The 27,872-nt window shown below is 41.0% G+C and overlaps 2 protein-coding genes and 1 pseudogene across 2 annotated transcripts; 1 reads left to right on the top strand and 2 right to left on the bottom strand.

Moving 5' to 3' along the window:
* Positions 1-787: 787 nt before the first annotated feature.
* LOC124851628 lies at positions 788-10,130 on the bottom strand (annotated as a pseudogene).
* Positions 9,999-18,979, top strand: LOC118106052 (polynucleotide kinase 3'-phosphatase). Its single transcript, XM_035154202.2, has 17 exons — positions 9,999-10,491; positions 11,615-11,661; positions 11,960-12,238; positions 12,373-12,681; positions 13,252-13,331; positions 13,766-13,823; positions 14,556-14,663; positions 14,742-14,813; positions 15,049-15,097; positions 15,353-15,423; positions 15,563-15,655; positions 16,235-16,331; positions 16,428-16,489; positions 16,775-16,884; positions 18,108-18,195; positions 18,282-18,349; positions 18,458-18,979. The coding sequence occupies exons 1-17, from the start codon at positions 10,371-10,373 to the stop codon at positions 18,576-18,578; spliced, it is 1,833 nt and encodes a 610-aa protein (XP_035010093.2). The 5' UTR covers positions 9,999-10,370; the 3' UTR covers positions 18,579-18,979.
* Positions 18,978-27,872, bottom strand: si:ch1073-280e3.1 (complement C2). Its single transcript, XM_035154201.1, has 19 exons — positions 27,712-27,872; positions 27,503-27,615; positions 26,672-26,819; positions 26,314-26,499; positions 24,668-24,841; positions 24,420-24,518; positions 24,142-24,284; positions 23,178-23,319; positions 22,904-23,038; positions 22,483-22,587; positions 22,194-22,331; positions 21,889-21,998; positions 21,672-21,798; positions 20,878-21,025; positions 20,627-20,700; positions 20,376-20,467; positions 20,120-20,252; positions 19,443-19,492; positions 18,978-19,368 (listed from the first exon to the last, which is right to left on the bottom strand). The coding sequence occupies exons 1-19, from the start codon at positions 27,761-27,763 to the stop codon at positions 19,174-19,176; spliced, it is 2,364 nt and encodes a 787-aa protein (XP_035010092.1). The 5' UTR covers positions 27,764-27,872; the 3' UTR covers positions 18,978-19,173.

Below are 27,872 nucleotides of genomic sequence, written 5' to 3'. Positions count from 1 at the left end.
TGGCTATAGTCTCCTCATCTCCACACAGATGTGATCTGGCCTAGACATTGGTAAGGATATATTCCTACTATCCATTTCCAAATCTATTCCTAGAGGTGACAGATGGGACACAGTTGTATACTGTAACTTAAAATATAAAATAACTTTAAGAAAGATGGTGATTACAGTCCACCTTTCAGCTTCTGTCTTGCTCTGTGCACAGTGGAGGGTGCAGGTCCACTTATATCCTGAACCCTCTGGTGCATAAGTGAATAGTTAGGCCCTGAATGTCAAGAATTGATAAAAGTATAGAAGTATAGACAGGCTAAAAAGACAATATAGTATCATACAGCCCCTTTGTGTGGGAGAGAGAGAACTTGCCGTTTGTGGGTCTGGTCAGATTCACGTGTATTAACACACATTTTTCAGATGTGTGAATGGATTCATAATTATGGAGGGTTTTCTGGGCCAAAACAATACATATAAATACATAAATAATTATATAAATACATACATAAAAGGATAAATTAATAATAGCTCGATCGAAGACAGCTGTCGACAAATAAATGTCTAAATACACATTTAGTCATTTATTTAGGCATTTAATTATATAATTACGTATTTATCTAATAATTTATCCTTTTATTTATATGTTTTATAGATTTTGTTTTGGCCCAGAAAACCCTACTGAGTTGGATGAGTGATAGTACAAAAAATACGACTACTATAGCCTGTTAACGTTTACATCATAAGAATAATCAGCAAGAAGGCAAATTAAAAGATTAGCTTACAAGCAACAGTTCCATCATCATTTTGGAGAAGCTTAGCCTCATTTGCCTTTTATTAACACCAGTAATACACATTACGGTCAGTAAACACCTTTCAAATCATCTTTATTTACATCTCACACCCTCAGTTTGCATAGCATTTTAACTTTAGTTAAACAATAGAGAACAACCAAACCAATGCATCAGCCTAATATGTAATCACAAATTCACAACCTTTAATCAAGGTTAGTTTTTAAATATATCAAAATTAAATTATTTAGTACACAAATTAATACATGTGTCATAATAAAATCACATGTCCAGCAAATACCAATTGTCTAATCGATAATCAACTGGCGTAGCCGTTTCACTAATAGCAACATGTGAAGCAAATAATTAACCGCATTATAAAATGTTGGTTACATAATAGGTGGTAAAAGGGCAATTATTGGATTTACACAGATTTGTCTTAATGAAGCTGCTTTAGAAGGGTCAACTTATTATGCATTTGTCTAATTGATCAATAACAATGACCCAGCCATCAATAGACACAGTTGTATAAACTTGAAAAGTTTATTTTTTACATTAAATCCAGTGTGACAGAAGGACCATCTCATTTAGTCAGACTGACTTATTGTTACTCAGTAAGAGGTTCAGATGAACCAAACTAATTCACACATTAACTACTAAATAAAGAAGCTGTAAATATATCATCAGCTATAAAACTTCTTTCTCTTTTAAAATAGTATAAGAGACATGGTCAAATACATCAAAAACAAAAAAGAAAACAAAAGTTAGTTAATGATATTTCCTCCTAAATACCCAAAGATTCATTCTCTTAGAACCCATCTCTCTGCACTTCAATCAGCATCATACTGCAGCTCAGTCATACTGGACCATGGGGTGGTCACTCCAAGAGGGCAGGTTGGAGAGTTTCTCTTCTGTGGCTGGTGCGATGGGCCAACCCCAGCCCTTGAAGAATCCAGTCAGGTTCATCTCCACAGTCCGGGAGAAAGTCTCAGCGTACAGGTTCATCTTTCCTTCGTTGTCTTTGGGAAAGTCGCTCATCGTGTGGTAGGCAGCAAACACCTTCTTAAAGGCATCCCAGCCAAACTTACCCTGGAGCTACATGCACAGAGAAAAGTGTAGAGGGAAAAGTAAGAAAATTGCAGTGTTGACGCCTCACTGTGCTGACTTGGCTTCGAGACTTTCAGTACTATTTACATTTTTGGCCTTTGGCCTGTGTGTGTGTGTGTGTGTGTGTGTGGTTTTGTTCAAATGGTATTTATAAGGGGTAATACAAAAATAATTCTCTCTTACCTGCATATATGTCTCCAGGGCCACCCACATGTCCCAGCTGCTGAGTTTCCTGCCCCCCTTAGCATACTCCGCTGCTCGACTGTTTCGATTTTCTACAGTCATACAAGGATGAGCCTGCATTGAAGAAGATGATTTAGAAACAATATAATCTCCATGAACACCTTAATACTTCTCTAAATGTCATAAATACACTAAAACAAAGCAGATCTACTCCACCTTTGCTCTGTTAATCCCCAGCATCTCTTCATGCACATACACTGACCAGAGGTTGCATGTACACTCAGTGGTGTTGGGTGGGAACTCCCAGCAGCCTCTCTGCTGGTTGTGTCCCAGTTCATGGATGGGCCCCCATATTCCTACATTCCTGATATGGTCAACACTGACTAATTCAGCTGCAACACTGCTGTGTATCATTATAGGGTAACCTGCATGCATCCAACCTGAGCAGAAGAAAATCAAAAAAAGCACAGAGTTTTGTATTAATGCTAATATGGGTTTCATAGGTATGGTAGATAAACACTGTACAACTTGCTGTGCATGCAGTCACTCCAAAGCACAAACTACACGCCTCATTGTAGCATGTTCTGTTACAAAACTCAAATTAACACAATTAACACTCACTCTAACCCTAACCCTATTTGAATCTTTACAATTTTTAAAAGGACAGTTTTTGCTCCATGATAGACTAGTGACCTGTCCACGATGTACCCTGCTTTTATCCAGCATGAGTTGTTACTGGCTCAATTTCTCAGGAGTCCTTTACAAATTCAAATACACTTACCATGGGAAATCTGCACATCTGCTACAAAGCGTTCTTTGCGGGGAAATTTGTGTTGTTTTGCAGCCAGGTCAGCAATGGCCCTCATCATTTCATTCCAGAGCGCCGCCAACTCGTCAGGGCGATCCAGGTCCCGAACCACATTTGATGGCACAGTAAGGATGATGTTTTCAAACTCCAACTCTGCCCAGGGTGAGGGAGCAGTGCGCAGCAAGGACCATTCTGCTGCTGTTGTTACACCTGAAGAAAACAAAAGGTGGGTATGTAAAATTTCCCATGCTAGGAAAAGTATAAACCTGTTTTGTCAAAAAGAGATTACACAAACAGGTCCTCAAAAACTGATGTTCATGATATGAAGTCAGTCTGGCAGGAAATATAGGCCATCATTCAGAGAGCTAAAGCTTCATCTGCACCAGGTCCCAAATCCCAATCCCCTCTTTTGCCAGTTCTCCCAGATCAAAGCCTCCAGTCGCCCCAAAACCCCTAACCCTACCTTACTTCCTCTGCTCAGGATCACCTGCAAAGGAACCCTTTGAACCCGACTGCTTTGCCAGTGAAACCTTTGTTAGAGTCAGCACTACTATATTTGTACAGTCAACTTAAGAAATTGAATTATCAAACATACGTATAAACTTGCATCTCTTGTATGGATTCCACCTTAAGAATCTGAAAATACCTAAAAAACATTATACTTCATATTCAACATAACTACATTCTCTTACTCTATGTCCCTTGAATCTCAAAGCAACCATACTAATCCCATAATATAGGAGACGAAACATCTTCCATTAACCCCATGAACACATAGATGCACACATCGGTAAACATAATGCACCTTTCAACCTCCTAAGCACTCACCAAATTTGTAATATGGCGCAGCTACAGCCATCTGCACTATGATCTGACACTGCAATTGTGCTTTGGCAGGGGCCACCAGGTAGAGGAGTCCACCCCAGAGGTTCCACACCTGCATCATCTCTGTGGTTATGGGAAATTGTTCATGAACACTTGGTGCTCTCTTCAACTCTGCATGATTCAGTCTGTCTGTTTGACAGCCTATCTGGATCTGAGGAAGACAAGGAATATGTTTTACTGCTTTGAAGACGTGGACTATAGAGCAGTAACTATATTCTTTGATGCATGACTGCTAACAGTAGGAAGCAAAAAGGTGCTTTACTTGTATTAGCAAACTCAATAACCCTTAATGTCTTAAAGGGACATAGCATGCAAATTCCACTTTGTTAGTGCTTCTTCACGTTAATGTGGGTATCTGGCATGTCTACCAACCCAAAAACTCTGGGAAAAAAACACTTGCGCGTTTTGTTATGGTTCCTCTAAGTCAGAAACGTCATGCTTGAGTGACTCGATTGAGCTTCCTGGGTTTTGTGTCGTAACAAGGAACTGGAAGTCTCCCTACATGGCCTTGGCCCACCCCCACCTCATCGCCCCCGTCCCCCACACTCGTTACACGGGTTTACACGGGCCCAGCGAGGCTGCGAGGCAGCGCAGCGCCGTTCCCAAGCACGCAGCCGCCTGGCTGTTCACACGGACGAGCATTTCTCCGCTGGTCAGCCCGCGATTCACTCACATGTGGCATTTGTCTGGATCGTTGGGACTGGGAGGCTGCAGCAGTTGCTCGGGCGCGACCGCTCGCTCTCCCATGCGTGAGCTGGAATTTGTGTCAACGCCACACAGCCAGCAGTGTGAAAGACTTCCGGGTGTTCAGCACTACTGTAACACTGGCACAAACACAAAGAGCCCCCCACTCGTTACGCCGGGTTAACACCGGGCGGAAGCGCCGCAGCGAGGCAGCGCAGCGCCGTTCTCGCGCGCAGCCGCCTGGCTGTTCACGGGACGAGCATTTCTCCGCTGGTCAGCCCCATAGACTGTATATATAAGGTCAGCCCGCGATTCTGCTTTCTCCGCTTGTTGTTGTACCCGTTGAATGTCGGGGTTCGGGGTAAATGATGGTCTTCATAGCCCCCACCCCTCTCTCTGTCTGTCTGCTTGTGTGCTTGTAGTGGATGGGCAGAGGGGACATTTAATTATGTGATTGGGAAAATTAAAACTCCAGGACAACAGAAGGGAATACAAAGTATGGGATGCATATTTGATAAATTTATATCATATAAAATATGTAATTTATATTGTTTAAAATCATGGGGGAGAGGGGAGGGGGAGCTGGCTCATTAGCATTTAAAGGAACAGGCACTCAAAACAGGTCACTCTGTGGAGGGCTGTTTTATACAGGGTAAAAGGGTGCTGTTTTATATGATCCTTGTGGTATTTTGACCAAAGTATGTCACAGACATTTCATTAAGATCCCAAGGACCATATCAACTTGTGGTAAAATGGGCATGCTATGTCCCCTTTAATGGATTTGTGGGCTGTACCTTCCATCCTTTGTTGACCATGTCTGCTGGTATGGCAATGTAGGTCTTCATACCAGGAGAGAGGTAGAGACCTGTACTGATCCACTCCAAGTCTAACACACACACACACACACACACACACACACACACACACACACACACACACACACACACACACACACACACACACACACACACACACACACACACACCATTAAATGCTTTAAAAAAACAAATGAAGGAAGAAGTAGACTCCTTAAGATGTTAGTGGGTTTATTTTAACTTCCCTGGTTACGAGGCTGAAATATTGAAAAGTGTGCTATGCCTAATTCTATTTCTTGGCCTGTCTGGGCCTGGTCTAAGATTTTAAATCTCATCAGAACATTCCAGGTTCAGAAGGTGTCATATTAACTAACAGCAAGGTCTGTACAATAGCGCATATACTGTATACAAGTTGAGCTCATAACATCTTCATATATTTGGTCTCACCTGTTGTGTTAACACTGATCTGGATCCTGTGGTTATAGACAACTGGCATCAAAGGATTATCCTTAATGAGAAAAGGCAGGATTGCATCTGGATTTGGGCAAACCTTATATAACTCTGTGCCCACGTTGAGGAGCAGGTGGTCTTTGGCACTCTTCGTAGGACAGGTCTCAGACACCTTGAAAGAAGATGAATAAAAGACAAGACACATCATGCTGATTAATAAATTATGATTAATCGTCACATACATCATATAAGATCTAGTGCTTTGGCAAAGGTCAGGATCACAAAAACATCAAACAAAATAGCTTTGTGCTGCTCTATTGGAAAATGTTAAGTTTCGCATTTTGTCTACTCACCTGTGGCATGCCCACCCTCAATATGATATCAGTGAGGGCAGACAGGACCTGTGCATAGAAGGAGCAGTCATGAGCCTTCATGGTCAAGTAGGTGGAACAGTCCGTGCCCAGCTTTTTCAGACATTCCTCTTCATGCTTCGTAAGATCACTTCCTTCGTTGACATGTCCAGCAAAGCGGTGTAGAAGGTGGCGGAAGTGGTAGGTGTCTTTGATGGCCTGGCTGGGTACAGGGGCCTTGTATACACCACCTCTGATTATTGCTCCCAACAGGCTCAAGCCCATTTTAGTCAGGATCTTGTTCCCTGAAATACATTGGAACAACCATGAGTTGATATTCTGACGTGATATGGATATTTGGGCCCAAATATCAAGTAGTACCCAATTAAAAATAAATTTGTTTTGATATTTTCTTTAGTGTGTTTCCAAGTGCTGCAAAGTTACCTGTTGTTTTGTTTGGTAGTCCTCTAAATTATGTTAAACCAACACTATGGAACTTTCTGCTGTCTCTAGTCTGCAGCAATTCAGTCCCCTACATTGTTGTATGGACCCACGCACTTTCATTTCCATCCACCCATGTTTTGTCTGAGCCCACCATTTTCTCAAGTTCAGCAGCCTTCATGAACAATTATTACACCAGTTACTTGGTGTACCTGTTGCAGCAGGCAATTGACTTGTTATCTTCAGAGTTTACATAAACAAGAAACCTCTGGACCATAAACCGTATGCTCTGGACACAAGAAAGTCATATCACCATGGCCAGCACCATCCAGTCTACAACTGCCACTTTTGGTTGAAGTTATCAACCCATTCATGCTGCCCTGCAGTTTGCACCTTTATCAGTCATTGAATCAGCAAATCAGTTGCCAACCCAGCAGGCTTCTCTTTTTTTACCCCTGTAAGTTCTAGCTTCAGTGTGAGCAGGGATCAGGTTCCTTGATTTCTTTGAAGCACTTTCCCGTTTATATAAACCAGTCCAGCCCCCGGCAAATCCTCAGTTTCCAGAACATCCCTGAGTGTGTGTGTGTGTGTGTGTGTGTGTTTTATGTTATGTGTTTAGGACTGCAATTCCGTCTCGCTATATGAGAATTCAATGTGTGGGGATATTTAACGTTATGCCTGATATGAGTTAATCTACATTACCATGTGGATATGTTATTGTAAGTCGCTTTGGATAAAAGCGTCAGCTTAATGAAATGTAACAATTTGTACAGCAGTACCTATATTAGTTAGGATGCATTATGTTATGATATCATGAACTTTGCAGGTGGCGCATTATCGTACCTACGAAATCTGTTAATGGGTTTTGTCCACAGTGTGTCTGTGCCCAGTACCAGGCATGTCCACCAATCAGAAGGCCTCCTCCCTCTGCCACAAAGTTCTGGATATCCTCCATGTGATCACCGCTGTATGCTGTGCACACTATCACACTCAGGTCTTTCCTGAAGTTTGTCTTCTCACACTTTAACCCTGACTTGCTGAGGATTCCTAAGGCTTGATTGTGCGATACCCCAATGACCCCATCTGCCTTCATCCAACCAGTGAATGGCATTACTCCAAAATTGAGTCATTGGCTGTAATGAAAAGAATTATTTCAAAACAGAAACAGTAGTTAATCAACATTGATAAATATTCTAGACATTAAACTGCTGGTGACCAGAAACATTTAACAAGATATAAATGGAAAATAATTATATCTACTGTCTCAAAAGAGATCATACTATCTACACATGATAATTGTATACCTGCCTAATTGAGAAAATTCTCATAATATGCTCATTTTGACTTAAGAAGGCAGAAATTCTAAGTCAGATCATTAATGTAGACTTTACCTCTCGTGAAAGAATTCCTTCATGTGAAATCACAATGACCCGTCCCTGTCCATAGTAGGCTCCTGCCAGGAACGCGTCTCCATGCTCTGTGGTCCCAATGGGAAAGGCCAGAGGGCCATGGACCAGAACCTCAGAAAGTACTGCTCCCTCTTGGATGTCGAACTCTGAAACCCCCTTGAGTAAGAACTCCAAGTCATCCTCAAATCCTTTCCGTTTCTGTATTTGAAAGGGTAGAAGTAAACCAGATATATATATGACAGTTACAGTGAGTTATAGAATTTCAGGAAAGAACCAGTAACTGTTTTAAATCTTATTGTTTTTCTTAACCAAAAATGTTAATGGATGAATAATATTAATATTCATTTACTATGAATAATATATATTAACATAAATTGGTATTATAATATAATGAAAACAATTCAGTGATAGCTTCAGTGTTAGCTTCATTATTGTTAATAATGTCATAAATGTGCAGACAGTTTTCAAATAAGAGTAGTCTCTTTACAAAGTGAAATCTTTCTAAATGTGCAATAATCGATAAGTGTATACACTCACACTACAGCCATCCAGGAGGATGGGATTTTAGGATAGACAGGCAGGTACTCTGCCTCACCCTGATGATCAGAGAAGTAGACCCCTGCCACACCAGAAACCTTGTTCCCTTCAAACAGAAGCAGTGTGTTTTCTTTTGGATGACTTGCAGCCCAGCTCCACGCCTGACCTGCTATTAACACTCCTCCTCCAGCTTTCATGAATGCCACTATATCCTTCTTGTCTGCACCCACACTGTAGGCATCTGTCACATACACACCAACCCCCAGATTATCACTAAAGGCCCCCACCACTTTGGCTTGGAAGCTGGATTTGCTGAGGTTATCAGCGACTGACATGACATTTTTATGGACCCCTACAGACAGGTTGTCGGATCCATCTCCTCTCAGCCAGGTCAGAGCATTCTCTACAAGAGCTGGGAGGGTCGACAGGTAACTCTCATGACCCAGAACTACAACCCTTCCACTGCCGTACAGAGACGCAGCAATCAGGACCTGGCCTTCTGTTCATTGCCAAAGGAAAGGCATGGTCTCCAGTCAGAACCAGGTCGCTGGGAACACATTGGCCACGGAGGTCCAGCTCTTTCAAGCCTCTCATCAGAGACATGTAGGTCCCTTCATGTTGGTTTTGCATGGGCTGGTTGGACATGGTGAGAAAGTTTGATGCTCTGAAAACCGACAGAGGGAGACTCAGACACAATACTGACTTTGATAACATATTACATTAGTTCGTCTGTACCGTGGGGAAAAATAAATATGATCCATTACAATATCAATTTCAACTTACAACTGGAGACTAAAGGATATTAGGTACTTTTGACTTGGTTTCACAGAGGCCAAAGAGTTTGCAATAATTACTGGACTGAATGACAGTACATAGGAAACCTTTTTTTCCTGTTGGCATGATGAGGAAGTGGATGTTGACACAACATTTTAATTTAGCTGTGAGATGAGTCACTCCAGGCATCTGTGTTTTTATCCCTTAAACAAATGATGGTTATATATATTTGTAGAGAATGTGTGTTTGCATTTAGCGTGTGTGTGTGTACTTAAACTTCTGTGAGGACAATTTTAAGCATAGACCCTACAGAGTGAGGACATTTTGGAAAGTGAGGACATTTTGACCAGTCCTCACTCTTTCAATGGTCTGTTTGAGGGTTAAAACTTGATTTAAGGGTTAGGTTTAGAATTAGGTTTAGGGTTGAAGGGGAATAAAAGTTATAAAAAAATGTAAATGCAACATTCAGATTATGGTCTACTAGAACATATTCGAAACACCTGCCTCTACTATACATCTATAAACAAAACTAAGTACACATGTAAATAAAAGGAATCTCTCAAACAGGCATGTTATGAGGAAGACAGAAAAAAGAAACATTACACACATCACAATAACACGAAAAGAGGAGGATCAGGTGATTATACATATTCGAGGAGGCTGTTACACAAAGAAACATTTAGTCCGGAAGTTAATCATCTTGTCCTTTTTTCCTCACATTGGATTTTTCCTCTTTACAGCGTTTCTGTTCGATGCTACGTCAAACCCGGAACTCCTCAACATGTACAAGTAATAACATTTATTTCCAAAAACTAAATAAATTAAACTACTTTACCAAGCAGGTATCTTTTACATTCGTCGCACAGAGACGTCAGCCGCTGTCAGACTGTGCTGGACAGTAAATTATACAAGGAATACCGGAAAAGTCAGAGCGGAACTATCGAGCTGGGCCGGTTTCAGGTCGAGTGTATTTTTCAAATGGACCGCGGGTACAGCGCTCAAACGACTCCCCGCTTTAACGGAAGAAGTTGTGATCAAAAGTAGTAACTCTGATTATATTGAGATTTATAACACAGTCAGTGATTAAAGTGATTAACAGTGTGAGTGCGAGCCCCTGTCAGGCTGAACGCGGAGCCGCTGCGGTCGCTCGGATGTCGTGCACGCTGGTCGGCGCCTCCGGGGCTCGGGTCCCGCTGCTGGATGGCCGGGCTGTGCTTCTGGGCCGGGGCCCGCACACCGGAGTCACCGACAAGAAATGCTCCAGGCACCAGGGTGAGGAGGATCCCATCATAATGCAAACTGACGCTGCTGTTCGTCCTCTGAATGCAAAGTGCTCTAATGGTTGGGAAGAATAGCTTTAATTCATAAAAGTTAGGAATGTGTCTGTTCTTCTGACACATTATAACAACGGATTCCTCCCACTCCAGCTCACTGAGATTAGAAAACCATCATCCCGTTAGACTCCGAGTTGACGGTCTCATTAAGCCCTTGTGTCTTTTACAAAAACATTAATCTGAATTCACAGGGTGACTAGGATGAAATGTCACCCCAGCTTTCTAATAAACAGGGCGGAGGCAGACATAGAGCCTAAAAGATTAGTTTATTAAACCATTAATGTAAATGTTTTTAAAAAATATATAATTAAAAGTTGTTTTGAGACCATTTTTAAGATTACAAACTATTTGCATATGGTTTTCTTCTTACTGCTTTTTTTCAGTCATCTTGACTTTTATCTTTGACTGCTGGTACCTAAGATGTGTGAAGATGAAACAATCCATTGAGAAAATAACTGCCACATTTCAATAAAACATATAAATGACACTGGTACTATCATTTCCTGCAACTTAGTAATGTGATAAATTGATCATCATTACCTTTTGAAGGACACAGCAGTTGTTTATACACTAAGTGGCCAGTTTGTTAGGTACACCTTGATAAAACAGATACAGTCTAATATAGTCCTGCAATAACTGGCAAGACGAGAAGCCTCAAATAACACAAATATCCATCCTGGAAATTCAGATTTTTGTTTAAATTGATATGGATGTGTTGATTCACCTGTGTGGTCATTTTTGAGGACACACTTAGTTGTGTTGTTAAACAGTGTTTTATAAATACAGAGAGATGTTTCTGCCCTGATTGATATGCAACAACCCATGTTCACACATTGAGTCTGCATGTTTTAACCAAAGGTCCTATGCCTCAATGTTTTTAGTTTGCCAAGAAATGTAGCAAATAACAAACAGTTAAATTGTTGCATAAATATAAAAAAAAGGAAATTAATCTATTTTTCATACAATACTTTGACTTCTCAATGAATATAAATATCAAACTGTAAATGTTTCTGTGTGTGAATATATGTTCGTGGTGACACTTACCTTTGTGTTTCCTCCAGTGAAAGTGGTGGCTTGCTATCCAGACCAGGATGTGGTCGTTACTCAGGTATAAAAACAAACAGATGTTTGTCACAGGCTCACAGTTTATATTTATTTAGTTTCCCTGTGAAATGCTCAGGCTAGAAACACCACTGCTAAAATACACTCCAAAATAAATTTAAATACAAATTGAATATAGAATATTTAATATTTGGGATTTTGGCACTACACAATCAAAGGATCAGAAATATAATTTTATTTCACTCTCTTGTCTTTACTGCCTAGACTCACCCAGGTTATTGTACAATCAAAACAGCATAAAATGCCACAGTTCAGTGTTGGTACGTGTCCTGTTTGCTTCACAGCTTGGTGCCAATCCCAGTTCCCTGGATGATGAGAAGCTTGTCCGGGGTCAGTCTGGTAAACTCACCCATGGAGGCGTTCTCTACCTGGTTAACCACAACCATCCATTTAAACTGCACTACTCCCTGAGCTCCAACGGTACAACCTCCAGTGCTGCACAGAAAGTGCTGAAAGCCACCGATAAGACAAAAGGAGGAAGGAACGGGAAAGAAAAAGAGACGCAGTCAAGTCTGGCATCGAAACGCAGTATAAAGGATTTCTTCCCTACCTCTCCCACGAAGGTAACACAGGTTTCACTGTTCGGTTATTGAGTTCTAATCTAATCTATCTGAATGTCTTTTTCCTGAGTCATGTTACAACACAAAACATTTATTAAAATGATATGCAGTGTGTATTTTAATTTTTTTCTGTTCAGTCTTATAAAAGACAACTGAGCCCAGAGAGGGGACACCCTGAGGTGAAGCGCCAAAGGACAGATGAGGAGGTGTCCGGTGGATGGATGAAGGAAGAAAAAGAAGAGGATGAAGAGGAGAGACTGGCAGAGGAAAAGCTCAAGCAGCTGCAGGAGTTGGCAGAGAAGTCTATGACAGAGATGAGTAACAGCCCCCACCCTTCGTCTTCATCGTCATCATCATCATCGTCAAAGGCCTCTCTAAAGAGCAGCTGGCAGCAGATAGGCAACCTGATGCTTTACACTGCTGCTGGAGTCAAAGGGAGTGACAAGGTGGGGACTGTTTCAATGCTGATGAAGTTTGTCTTTATTCAAGTATTCATCTTTTTCATCACTGTGACACAGCATTGTTATCGGCGAAATAAAAGCTGTGTGGCTTTAATATTGTATAAAAATCACAATCAACCCCAGAGTAAGTTATTTTCAAGCAGGTTTGACGAATTCCAGCTTTTGAGTTGTGATGATCTTTGGATTTAGGAGTGTTGATTCGACAAACAAGATGGTAAAATACAAAAAACATGAGCTCTAGAACACTGTAGAAGTCATTTTGTTTTATTTTCTAATAATATTCAAAGCATATCCATTATTGATTATTCAAATCAGCACCCTTATGTTCTGCTGCTAAACATCAGTAATATAACATTTCTTGATTTCTAGTTAACCTCTATCAGTGATGTGTAGAGCTTGACTGACATCACCTTTTTCTAATTTCTTGGAGATGAAGATCATGTGTTTCAAACATTGATGTCTTCCCCTTTTTGACGTTTGAATTACAAGTTGTTCGGTTGAGGATATCAACCAGCGCAGGTGAAAATGTCTGAATATTCCTCTTCTCGCCTCCAGATTGCCGGGTTTGACATAGATGGCTGCATCATCACCACCAAGTCTGGGAAAGTCTTTCCCACTGCACCAGATGACTGGAGGTATGTTTACATGTTTGCTATAGCTAAAAATAGTGATCATTAAGTGTCTGTTAATGAGGGTTGGATAAAGGACTGTCTTACCTGGTGTTGGGTTAGTTCTGAGGGTTTGGTTTTGAACTTTGCCCCAGATATGCCTGTCAAAATGTGTGTGAAGACTCTCCTTTACCAAGTTTAATGAATACAGAACATTGTTGTTGAGTGTGTTCACGTGTGGTTTAACCTCAGGGACGTTCACAATGATGCTTCCTTGGTTAATAAGTGTCTTCTCTCCGCACTGTACACACACATCACGCTCTTTACTCACTTGTGTGCTTGCTCCTGCATTCCAGCGTGCCCCCGATATATTGTCCTATCATAGACAGTGGCTTATATACCACAGATTATATCTCACAACTACATGCTTTGTTGTAATCATTCTTGTGTTTAAATCCCAGGATTCTGTTTCCAGAGATTCAGCCCAGACTGGCCACTTTGCTTAGAAGAGGATATAAGGTGAGAAGGAGAAACACAGCAGCTGCTAATAATATTAGGGAACTTTGCAAGATTAAAGGCAAGGCAAGTTTATTTTATAGCACATTTCAACAACAAGGCTCAGGAGGTAGAGCGGGTCGTCCACTAACCAGAAGGCTGGCCATTGGATCTCCCGCATTCCGCTTGCTGAAGTGTCCTTGGGCAAGAAATTGAACCCCAACTTGTATGATAGACAAGTGCTGCACATAGATGCACTGTATGAATATGTGCGTGTGAATGGGTGGATGGCAAAACTATACTGTGCAGTGTATGAAATGAGAAATTATATGATTTTATGAAAGGCCGTGTCAAACAGGAAAATCCTCAGCATTGATATTAAAGAACTAAGAGTTGCAGCAGCCCGGCAGGGCATAAAAACTGAACACTGCCTCTTCATGTTTGGTTTCGACTCTGGGGTCAGAAAGCAGACTCCAGATGACCTGAGGAGCCTTGATGGTTCATAACATAGCAGATCAGGAACCGTTCAGTGCTTTATAAACCAACAGCAGGATTTTGAAATCAATTCTTTGACAGACAAGGAGCCAATGTAAAGATCTTTGAACTGGAGTGATACGATCAGCTTTAAGATTGTTGTTGAGCACAAGCATTTGGAACCGGCTGCAGATTTCTGATCGAGTGAAATATTATTGAATGTTATGTTCTGTAGCAGTATTTACCACTAGATTTAGTCTGCTATTGCTCTCCCTTTTGTAGGTGGTGCTCTTCACAAACCAGATGGGGATCGCTAGAGGCAAACTGAGACCAGAAGTCTTTAAGTCTAAAGTGGAGGACATACTCGCCAAGCTGCAGCTACCTGTGCAGGTTTGCTGGGCTGTATATACTTAAGTAGATATATCACGTAAAGCAGAAATTTGGATGCTGCATGTTTCTTTGTTTCAGGTGTTTGTAGCGAGCGGTCCTGGTATCTACAGGAAACCAGTTTTGGGAATGTGGAATCACCTGTGTGAGAAGGTAATTGTCAGCTGAGATGCATGGATAAACACACACACACCAATGTTTTGAAAGGTCCACACCTCATTCCATGCCTTTGAGAGGAGGCTGACAACACAAAATATAAACAACACTGAGTCATAGACACTGCCCTGTTGTCATTCCTCACAACATCATTTACTGCTGTGCCTGCATGTTTGACAGTGTGTGTCTGATTTAACTGAAAAACATCGTTGCATGTTTGTCACCTGCTCAGGTTAATGATGGTGTCACCGTTGATAAGACCGCAAGTTTTTATGTGGGAGGTGAGTCGAGTCACGGCCGTGACTGTGTGTGTTCTCAGTTATCTGATCTGATTTCACACAAAAACACATGTGTTACATAAGCTACATAAGTTATATTTTTGGGGGAAAAATTCAGTTCTTTTCTCTTAAACCTAACAATGTGCACAGTAGGCGATGTGTTAATTTTAACTATTAATTGCCTATTATTTAAGTTTTATTATTATTTTATCTGTTATTTAACTAATCGTGAGCTTATGGATTAACCTCTGTGCTCAGATGCCGCAGGGAGGCCTGAAAACTGGGCTCCAGGGAAGAAGAAGAAGGATTTTTCCTGCAGTGACCGACTGGTAAGACATGAGATTCTTAGTCTGGTTCAGTTTGACCACTTTGTTCCACTTCTTTAACCTCATTAAGTTAGTCCTCACTGGTGCCCAAATCATCTAAAATCAATATGTGTAACTGTTATCTTATTTCTTGTACTTGTAGTTTGCTCTAAACATGGGGTTGAAGTTCCACACCCCAGAGGAGTACTTTTTGGGCTGGAAGAGCGCCCCCTACAGCCTGCCTGATTTTGACCCTGTAAGTCCAATGACCAATTTGACATGAATAGTTTCTTTTTTTAAATACATTGAATTGTGTTGGTACAATAGAGTATTAGCTCCATGTTTAAAAAAAAAAGTGTTGTAAATTTATGAGGGAAAAAAGTCATAATCTTATGAGAACTAATTGTAGACTACGTGGTATTGTAGAGGGGGAATATCAGAAGATATTAGTTATACTTGAGTATAGATTTAGCAAATTACTAAATGCTTCATCTTTTGGCACATCAGCACCACATTGTCATAAGTATCAGGACCTTAGAAAGATCGTGCCAGAAACTCAGAGAGAGGGGGGAGTTCACTGTGAGAATGATGGAGAAGGTCAAAGTTGCATTTTGTGCAAAGTTCTTGAAAAGTGTCACAAGTTAAACAAACATTTTGTCTTTACTGCCGAAGAAGAATAGACTGCACCTCTCAGTACCGCAAATAAAAGAACCACAGAGACTTTTTGTGGAGGAAATTTCTTCTTTTGTGGAGGAGGAAATGTTTGATAGTCTTTTGGTAATGTTTTGTCTGTTCCTGTATTTTTGTAAATGTTTTTCTTCGTCTGAATCGTCAGAGGAAGCGTGACTCGGCTGCCAGGCTGTACGACCCTCCATCGGCCTCCCTCACGTCCAGCAGGACAGAAGTCATTGTTGCTGTTGGTTTCCCTGCTTGTAAGTGAACTTGGATGGTTTATCATGTTTCGATTTTCTGGTCTGTCTTCCCGACAACACCCTTCTCATGTTGTTCTTTGTTCTCTTTCTCCGCAGCGGGTAAATCTACTTTCTTCCACACCCACATCATTCCACAAGGCTACTTGTACGTGAATAGGGTGAGTGGATATTTTATGAACAGGACTCCAGATGCCACATCTGCCTGTGTGTCTTTATTTTATTTCAATCAGGAGAGACATCGATTCAACGTTTTAACAACATTAAATACATATATATATACAATTAAAAAAAATTTACAGTTATTTGTCAAGTTGATAAGATGTCAAGAAAATCGAAATACAGACAAAAACAGATTCCTCGATTTTAGAGTTAGATGCATACGTTTATGTTTCATGACAGAAACAATGTATTGATCCTTTCATTGGGTTTTATTTCTGTGTCAGGACACACTCGGTTCATGGCAGAGCTGTGTGTCAGCATGTGAGCGCTCTCTGAAGGAAGGCCGCAGTGTTGCCGTGGACAACACCAACCCGGACCCTGAGTCTCGCAAGCGGTAATGCAGCAGCGCTTCATCTGTATTACTGTGAAGGCGCTTTATCTCTGTGTGTTTCCTCGACTGTTTGCATATCTAGCTCCACCTCACTGGCTACTCCTTTAGACAAACAAAAGACAGTCGTTCAAAAGTGAAGAATAAATATACACAAACAGAGGAGAATATTTACAGGCAGGGTGGAGTTTTTTTTATTGTTGTGTACACTGAGCTATGATTTAAGTCAGTGCTATTTGCAATTATAGCACTGTACCAAGAAGGACACAGTAAATAGAAAAAATAATTGGCAACACATCGAGAAAAAACTGAGAAATTACCCACAGACACAAAAAAATTTGAATCACTTACAAGAACGAAAAAGGTTTTAGTCCAATAGATGACGGATTCTACTGGAGACACACCAGTGAATTTCCAAGAAACGTTGTAAATTCACTCCCTGTCTTTTTTAAGGGAATCGTACTAAATGGGTGCATTTAATAATCTGTGTGTTCACTGTGTGCTGCTTTTGCTGCACAGTTGCTTCTCAAAAAAAATCTGAATAATGTGGAAAAGTATAGTTTTTTTTGTAATATAATTAAAAAAGTGAAACTTTCACATGGTCTAAATTCATGACATGATAAGTGAAAATATCCAGCCTGTTTTGTTTTAATTTCGATGACGGCTTACAGCTTATGAAATAAACAAAATTCAATATCTCAGAATATTAGAATTTTTCCTAAATTCAATCAAAAAAGATTTATGTCCAACTTCTGAAAAGTCTGTTCCTTTATGAAGTCAATACTTGGTCAATGTATTAATGCGGCGTGGCATCTGATAAGAGGACTTTGGACAACCTTTTTTTCCCTAACCCTGATAAGAAGCTTCTGATGCTCTCTGGTTAAAGAGTGGCTTGATACTAGGAATGCAACAGTTGTAGTCCATTTCCTTCGTGTGTGGTGGCCCTTGATGCACTGACTCACAGTATTTTGAGATACATTTTTAATAATATATATTTTGAGCTGTAGACCACAATCATGGAAATTAGGATTTAAAAAATGCTTGACACATTTTATGTTTGTGAGTAATGGGTCTAGATTAGAATATGTAAAATGTTCACTTTCTTAAATGATGCAAAATATTGAACTTTTTCATGATATAAAAGTTTTTTGCATGCTGTCTGAGATATGTATATACGGTATGGTTATATGTTTTTTTCTGTTTGTGTAACCAAATACTGCATTTTCTAGCTATGTGGACGTGGCCAAAGCAGCAGGAGTGTCCTGTCGCTGTTTCCACTTCTCAGCCTCTCTGCAGCAAGCCAAACACAACAACAGAGTAAGACTGTCCTCTGCACTTTGGTTTGGTTCATCTGGTCACAAAGTGTGTGTTTGTTGATGTTTTTTTAATACTGTTGTCCTCAGTTCCGTGAAATGGCTCCGTCCGAAAACAAACATGCCAAGGTCAATGACATGATTTTCCACAGCTACAAGTAAGCTTGACTCATTGGGCCTTGAATCCTGGCAGTAATAACTAAACAGTGTAGACTTTATTGTCAGCTGTGCAATGTTTTTCTAAATCTGTGTCTCCCTCTGGACAGGAAACACTTTGTGGCTCCTGCTCTCTTGGAGGGATTCTCCGAGATCCTCCAGATCCACTTCGTCCCAAAATTCAAAGACAGCCAATCAGAGACCCTGTTCCGACAGTTTTCTGAGGGCTGAATGGACAGTTGGCTTTTAAAAGACCAGCCAACCGACCTGCATCTTGTCTGGGATCCCCACTGACCTATCCACCTTATACGCAATACTGTATGTCTCAATTCAGGGGCCGCGTGGACTCGAAGGCTGAACCGAAAAGAGACAGTCTGGTTTACAGAGGATTTACTTGTTTGGTCTCAGTCTCCAAATGCAGCCTCTGAAGGATGCAGCCCCTGAATTGAGACACAGCTTGTATGACTGAAGGCGTCTAACTGCACAGTAAGAAAGGTGATGTAGTCTAGACTTGTGGCACAGAATCAGGAACTGTACTGGAATGTATGATATATTCATGTATGTGTCCCAGGACCTGATTATGCATACGTTTTACATGTGTTGTTTAGAAAGAATAAAATGGATAAAAAACACTTTTAAATGGTACTTTTATTTAGTATGTTTGATTTGTTAAAAGAAAAAATATTCTTTCCATGTAAGCTTACAGTCAGGAAAATCATTGTTAGTCCATTTGATTTGGATTTTTAGTTGTGATTATTCCCATATATTGTGTAGTAAGTAGTTATAAATGCCCATGATCTCTGCTGAATTCTGCATTGCTCGGTTATTATTCCAAGTGGTCCAAGACATCGGGCAGGAACTGAATCTGCTTGCCCAGATAATGTTTCAGCCACGGCACGATGTGGAACAGGTCGATGTGAAAGTCTCGAGCGTCAGGAGGCGGCCTGTCGCTGCTGAACCCTCTCACAGCTGGGTTGTGTAGGTCACAAACGTCTATGGTGCCCCAGCTCACTACTGCCACCTGGGGATAAAAGCAGTCGATGTGATAGTGATTCCACTTTGAACGATCAGGCTCTTATTAAATAGAACACTGACCTGAAAGTAGCGCTTTCTTTTTAGCAGAAACAGGGATCCACCAGAGTCACCTTTACAAAAAGAGGCAAAATGTAACTGTCATGTGAATATATTGAACATATCAAAAACCATGGGTCATACAACTGTTTTCAGACATGACCTCCTAAGGATGTGGGAGAATTGGGCCTGGACTTTCTCCTGAGTTTGCCTTTCACACTTGCACAACACAGCAGAAGATTCTCCGTTTAGATTCGTTCACAACATCACAGAAATCTCCTGAGCGCTCAGGTGAGGGGGGGTGCCGCAGGCAGAGACAGGATGTGATGAATTGATTCTGCTGCAGAGATCACCTGATTTGTTTACATTGACACAGTCTTCAGCTCTTTTCACTATAATCTCTCACTACATCTCTGTGAGTGTATGATTCCGTGTTTTGTCATTTGTGTGCGTCTGCTGCGTGTTAGAGCCGTCATCAACATGACCCCTCGGTCGTGGTGAATCCTGCGGAGGAGCTCCTGCTGTGTTCTCACACCGGCTCCTCCGGACTTTCTGGAGGAGGGGACTTTATACTCGGGGACTGGGCTCTCAGTTGGACATCTGTGTTCACACATACAGCCCTTACGGAGATTGGCCAGAGGAAATCCGGGATTCAGTGCATGTCTGAAAGCAGCTATACAGTGAGTGTCCAGAGTCAAGACCTTTGCAGGTGACAGCATCCTGAAACCCGGAGGTGCCTCCAGAGCAGAGGAATGAATCAGGGACATATTCTTCCAAAGTGACATCGGTGGGCTGTTTTAAGGTCTGCCTGGCCTTCTCCACACAGCCAGGCCTCTGCAGACAGACAAACAACACAGTGTAGCAGCGTTTACATTTTTTAACTGATCTATGTCCACCACATCTACATCTGACCATGAGCATGAAAGCAGCCAACAGTCTGACGATTGCAGCTCTCACCTGTCTCTTTGTGTGTATGTGTGTTTGTTTGCGTCCCGACTTCTTATGGATGAAAAAGGCAGCAGTCTCCTCATGTGACAGTAGTTCATTTCCTGTATACAGTACATACTGGCATTTAACTGAGCATACAGGAGAACCTATTTAGGCCAGATTTATATATTAAAACTTATCATATACAATCTATCTGATGTCATGTATTCATAATATGAATTCTTCTGCTAAACAGACTCATGAGTATAAAGGCCACATACTGTGCTGCTGACAGGTAGAGTTGATTATTCTCATGGCTCTGCTGGCTGGTACGGTGCACGGCAAGCAGATAGGTCTGTTGTTTGAAATATGGCACATACACTGTTAGGTGTATACATTTTTCTCTTGTCTACCTGTAGGTGGCACAAGGATGGAAATACAAGAATACACAACTCACACATCCTCCATGACCTAAATATATGTTTACCTATAGGTGTATCCCGATTGGCTGATAGTTCAAGACTTTTCTTACCTGGCCTTCCAGGAAAGAGGGATACTCTTGTTCACGTATACTAGAGCGACATCGTAGTCGTAGAACTGGGACACATTTCTGTGTTTGAGTGCGTTGATGTTATACTTGGGGTGAATTAACACTCTGCTGGACTTCACTGTGCCATTACCTGGGAACCAAAGAAGCTACTTGTTGCTAAGGGCGTGAATTCAACACGATGGTTAACAGTGTAATATTGTGATGCAACTAGCACTGTCTCCATGTTGATTCCTTAATGGATAACATGCTAAAAACTTTATTTTCTTATCAAGATCCATGAATGGGGAAACGGTTAAAAAAATGTAAACGCTCTATTTCTCAATGATAAAGAAAGTGAAAAAAAAAAGTCCTGATCCTGATCCACACCAAAATTGTATGAATTCTTCCCTAACCCATACCACATCCTTCCACCAAGTTTTTGGGAAATCTGATCAGTAGTAGTCTTGCTTACAAACACACACTGAAGCCTGCCCACAAACTAGAATGGAACTCAGGGAACACATCCCTCAGCCAAAGCCCAACAGTCCTCCCATGGAATCACATTTAAATTCAATAGATCAGGATTTGTATTTGAATCTGCACCAAATTAAACAGACTCATAAATATCGGTATGATATGTGTGGAATGTGTGTAATTTTTTTTCCATCAAGATCAGTGAATTATTCTCTAGAAATGAGTTTAGTATGTTGTTTTTGCATAATCCTGCTAAGTAACTACAACTAGGTTAAAACAATTTCTCCCAGTCTCCAACAATATTGTCCCACATTGACACTGACCGTGTTCTATGTCCACTTGGTAATTGATTATGTCTGTGCTCGCTTTGACAAAACAGTGGGCAGCTGTCAGCACCCAGTTCTGGCTCACGATGGATCCAAAACACGACTTATCAGGCCCCCATACAGGCTGTAAGGGAGGATGGTGTTACATGTGAGTGGTGATCAGCTTGAAATAAAAACCTCCTGTATGATTTCAGTGAGTGTGCAAAGCCCTTACTGATTTCAGAGTGACGTGCCAGGGCTTGGTGTAGACTGGTGTCCCACCCATCAGAAATTCCCCGGAGACGTCTTCCTGAGCAACCCCACACATCGTCACACTCACGTCACCTGCGTCATGAAACATAGATGTTAGAATTGACTATTAATAGCAATTAACATCTGGAAAAAATGTGTATGTTATGGTATTGTTGGAAAAAAAATGACTGCCAGATTTTTGTGTGTCTTTTGTGCTCCAAAAGTCTCATCCGCTGTTATAAAACACTGGCAGTTGGTGAAGGGTGAGGGGTGAGAGCAGTCTCTTACTTATGATGCTGTTGAACACCTCTCCCAGTGTTTCGAAGTCTTTCAGGATGAAGACGTGTTGCTCGCCACGTTTCTGTGAGGCTAAAGAGTTCAACTCATCTTTGTTCAGCTTGTTCCCCATACCAAATACATAGACATCTGAAAAAACACACGCAAAGACACTCAATATGTTTATGTACAACACATAGGCAAGCATGTCGAAACACACTACGTCAGCACATTAAACTTTGCTTTGTAAAAGTGATCTTCGACAGTTTTCGTTAATTGCTTTTGAGTGACTTCTTGATACCCAGCATGGTCTCATGTGTGTGATCCTGAGCCGTGGTGCTGTAGCCCAGCAGTTGCCTGATCTGGGCCAGAGCGATCTGAGGCTTGCTGCCTGTGTTGGAGAAACCTGTCGGCAGAGCAACCCAAGAGAAATAGGGAGGGTTTGAAAAGAGCTCTTATTTGATCTTATCACTTGAGAAAAAGAATCTGCTCTGTTCTTTCTCTGAATTAAAGAGATGGAATTAATTAGATAATAATCTGTTTCATCAGGAAAAAAATTTCTGGATTAATAAGATTATTTTTCATGAATTAACTAAATCATTTTTGGGTAGATTAGATTTTTTTCTAATGAAAATAGAAAATAATGTCATTATCTCAGATTTCTTTCTCAAGTGTATGCAATATGCTTCTGAGCACAAGTTAGAGCTTTTTTAGTTCTTCACCATCTGTTTCTATGATGATGATGTTCTGAGTCTCATTAAAATGGTTCTTGACGCTGTTCTGCTTGAAGAAGTTTATCACCTCACTGACACGGTGCAGCGCGGCGTGGAGGTTAGTGCCCGTCTTATGACCGTGGCCTGCAGATAGAACAAAGACAAAAGATTGAATGATGGAAACTTAAAAGGACCAGAAATTCAATTAACTATCAAACATATTGGTTCATCGTGGTTCTCGACTTCAGGCCTTGAATAAATAAAGACTGTAGCAGAGTCCTACTGTCGTATTTGAACTCCTGCAGATTCCATATGACGTCCTCAATGCTAGTGCTTATATCCGTTTCTGTGATGTCTACGATGTCTTTAGCCTCGCTGGCAAATGACAACACGTGGAACTTCAACTGTACCTCGTAACTGTCCAGCTAAAAAAGAAATAAAGAAGACATGTTAGTTTCACATGTAGACTATATTAATATGGTCGACATGACGGCTCCTTAAAAGTGAAACCAAAGCGTCTTGGTCAACCCCTGGTGGCTGGCTGCAGTATGGGTCATAAACCCCGCCTCTTCCATGTTAACAGATGGGACATGGACCAAACTGGTCAAAGTACTCATTGAGTACATGTTTGTAGTTCCTGTCATTCGGGATGTTCTTGACATTAAAGAATATTGTGTAGTTCCTGAAAAGTTTGGTTTTAATTAGTTGTCACAGGATTGCACAAAATACTGGACGGATTTCCTGACAACTTGGGGAATGATGCAGTGTGGGTCATGAAAGAACACATTATATTTTGGTGAGGATTCAGATACTTTTTTTTCACGTCGTTGAACAATGTGAGATAGGGCATTTTCCAACGTTTCTTGTTGATATGTCAGTGAGTAATTCATGGAGCTTGGTGAAAAAAATCAGACATATTTCTGGGACTGATGTTCATGAGCATGTGCAATTTGGTGCAGTTCCAAATAAATATCCAGATCTAGTAAATTTGAATGTGGTTTCATAAGGGGACTGGGGGGCCTTGGCGGAGGTATGCTATCCCTGTGTGCCATTCTACTTGGACGCTATAAGAATGGGTCGAAACTTCATGATTGACAGCTGAGACTGTCTCGCGATTGGTCAAGCATGTGTTTTGCCGGGACCTCGATACTGCGGCTCTAATCCATGATGACTTACGTGCAAACTCACAGACAATGGTGGTCCCCATATCCAGTATACAAATCAAACTGAGCTCATCCGGTTCAGACCTTTCTGATGAGAGCAATGGTGGCATCCCTGGAAATGTCAAAGTCCTGCTGTGTGATGCTTCCTGATGTGTCCAATAAAATGTAGACATTCATGCGACTGCCTTCAGACACACGGATGGTTCGGCCAAAGGACATTGTTGCTGCTAACACACAGAAAGTTTTTTTTTTTTAACTCATCTGAGTATTTGCTCACAAAGTTTTTGTGCAAACACTTAAAATGACATGTTATTTGTGCAGCAACATTTGAAACACTGGTTCAAGACACAGATACAAGATACTTTTCTTTTTGGAGTCTGGTGAGACTACGTCCATGACTCCAGCAAGTGAGCCCGCCATGGCTTGGGCCACAGCACTGGGGGAGTCAAAGGTGTTTGGACCTGCAGCAAAACACAAAGATAGCACACATTAATGTTTTATATTGATAGTGCACTGTGTACTGTTTCGGTACTGCTGTGATAACAACAATTGGACGTTAATCAGATTAGCTACATTTTGTTTATCAAAACACGTTCTTTTTCTAAAACACCTTGGCAGCGTGGTGATGAGCCGCTCCACTCCCTATTCTCCAGGCAAACCCTTAGAGCCGACCCGAGCAGATTCAGACCGGCCTGACACCGGTAGTGCGCCTTCTCTCCAGTGTGAAAGAGGCCCCCTGACCTTTGGGCCCCCGGCGGGATCCCTGGGTCATCACAGTCCTCAGCTGCATTTAAAAACAGAGAGCCAACAATAAACTTATTTTTATTTTTTAAGGTAACAACAACATTTTGGAATTGGACTAGTGTTTTTGCCACAGGCTCTAGAAATGTTCAGAATCTACCTATTCATTCTCCAAAAGTCTGTCTGTCTGTGTGTGGAGCACATATCTTGTGAAGTGTGCAACTTATCAGCTCCACACTTGTCACTTGTAAGATTTGAGTAAATGATTGAACAGCACTCTGTAGCAGTCAGTGGGGACGGGGCCGTGTGCCTTCAGTCTGTGGACCGAGTTGAACATGTCTTCTTCTACCTCCTCTGGTAAACTACAGCAGCTTCTTGTTCACTGGGTCAACTTTATAATTTGATTATTTTTATGTCACCACATCAGACTCAGACACAAGAGTACAGCAAACGTGCCGATCTACACCATGGCAATAACATTCATATAATCACATCCTTTTTTGCATTTTGTCTTCATAGTAAAAGTACACCGTTCATTTTGTTGCTGCAATGCTTCATATCGAGCTGAATTTCAGAGTTTTATTTTGAAAAGTTGTGAACTTGGTACTGAACATTGTGTTTCAGACCTCTGAAACATCCAAAATGCAATGTGTAAAAAAGAAAATTCAGCAGTTAAACAAACCGCACAAGAACAGTAATAAAGCGCCAAGTGACAGTATATTGTAGAACAGTTTGAGTGAAATGATGCACACCATCAGAAACACATTGTAAACACTGAAACATACAGTTAAGTAGAATAAATGCAAAGTTTGGTCAGTGACCTGTTTTTTCTGTCACAGTAAAGTACTGTGTCATGTTAAAATCTGTTCATAGAGATCTTTTGTGTAATCATGAAAAGCTGCTTTACATTGTAAAGCTCGGTTAGTGTGAGCTTAGCCAGTGCATGCTCCCTCTAAGACTATATATGCTCCAATACATCTGACCAACTGGGCTCAGGGCCACATGGAAGTAGACATTCTCTCATTTATTCTCCAGGGCATGAATTTAAGATGATCAAATTAAACATATATTACACTTAATGAAATGATGAATGTGATTCATACTTTATCAACGTTTGCAGCCTTTCCTTCCTCACCAAACCAAACTTGTGATCATGTGTAATTATACCACTTTATCATATGTGCTTTAGTTTATATCTGCAGCTTTTTATTGTATCTTAGGGTTGCATTGTATTGTTTGTTTTTTGTAATGTAGTTTAATCATGGGTTATCGGCTTGTTTTTTTGGGTGTAGTGTTCATAGGTTCGTTTTACACTTAGTTTGGATTGTATGTATAATGCAAATGAATTATCTATCTATTTGTATAAAAATATCATTTTATTTTATCTCAGTAAAAACTGGTGAGGGACATCAGATGAAAATTTGCTCAAACAGCTCACTCTGGCTCATTCGCAATAATGGTCTGATGATCAATGAGCCCTGTCTGTATCAAATAAAAAAACATTATACAATATACCATGGTTGTCACAGACAGGTGTGGTGCCTGTCCACTCTCCAGAGAGGGTGCAGTTCCTCTGGGCTGACCCGTACAGGGTGAACCCTTCCATGCAGGAGAAGCTCTGCACTGTCCCAACACGGAACCACTGATCTCTGGGCCAGAAGTCGCCGTGATCCAGCTGGAGCTGAGCCGGACACAACACATCTAAAAGAGGTGAAGAGCAGTGAGGATGGAAAAGAGAACAGAGGATGCAAGGAAGAAAGGAAGGGGGGAGGACAGGAGGAGGAAATCACAGGGAGAAATATCAGTTTATGAACAGACAGCAAAGTCCTTTTGTGTACAAACGACACTGATGCATCAGTAGTAACAATATTACCTTTGCATGTGGCCTGTGACACTCGTCTGCCATTGGCTAATCTCATCAGTGACCATTCCCCAATAGCACCACAGAGCCTGCTGCTGACTGGGAAAGGGTATTTTCCAGGGCCACAGTGATAGGTCAGCACACTGCCCTCCAGCCCCCCCTGTGGAGAATGTTGGAAACACATGATCACTTTTGGAGTTACGTTAAGAATTCCGTTCCTTTTCTGACATGACCAGAAAATGACCTTCCTAAGTTGTTCCTCACTTTTACTTGCACGATTCATAGCATACTTTGTCTTACTTCATGATTTTATTGTTGTTTCTAATATATCGCATTACCTTTTTTGAACCATTAAAATCAATAGATTATTGATAGTTGAGGAAACTGAAAAATACCCATAATAAATATATGTTGATGTTTTGTTTTGTTCTTATTTGGTCTAAACAACAATCCAAATACGACAAGCATATTCAGTTTGAAATGACAGATTGGAGAAAAACAGGAAATCCTCATTTTGGAAAAGTTGAGATCCACAAAAGATTTTTTTTCTATTTCAAAAAATATTTGCCTACTTATTCCATAATATCCAGCACAAAACAATACAAAGTGACAAAGTATATTGTAGAACGGTTTGAGGAGGACTCACTAATGACAAAGATAATTCTGAAGAGTATTAACACAGAACGAGAGAACAGCCCAATCCAAACAGACATCTTTAGAACACGCACTGCACTATAGTATAATCAATTATCAAAATTATTGGTGATTTAACTCTGAAATGAATCAACTAATCAGTTAATCAAACAACAATTTCCGCTCTAATGTCCAGTTAATGTTTTTCACCTGGGTGTAGGTGACGTGTCCACCTTTGATTCTCTCTGTGGTGGAACAGCTCAGAGGCTGTGGATCCTCGTATGTTTCACCATCAAAATCATACTCTTCCTCCTGCAGGGACACTGATGCACCAACAGTAAAATGCACAGACTGGTATGGCACAAATCAATAGTCTCACAAAAATGTACTGCAAATGCACACAGCATTGAAATGCTCACCCTCCTGGACAGAGATGAAGAGCAGGATCCACACTGTTGACTTGACGTACATGACCACACTCTGTGGCTGGGTTTGTGTCTATTAGTGACAAAAACAACAGTTAGAGTGTCTGTATCAAAGTGCAGCGAGTTGCTTTATTTGATGACTGATTATCCATTAA

Source organism: Hippoglossus stenolepis, chromosome 4, assembly GCF_022539355.2.
Source record: "Hippoglossus stenolepis isolate QCI-W04-F060 chromosome 4, HSTE1.2, whole genome shotgun sequence".
Lineage (NCBI taxonomy): Eukaryota > Metazoa > Chordata > Actinopteri > Pleuronectiformes > Pleuronectidae > Hippoglossus > Hippoglossus stenolepis.
The sequence above is the reverse complement of the archived record's forward strand: the minus strand, read 5'-3'. Positions and strand labels throughout refer to the sequence as shown.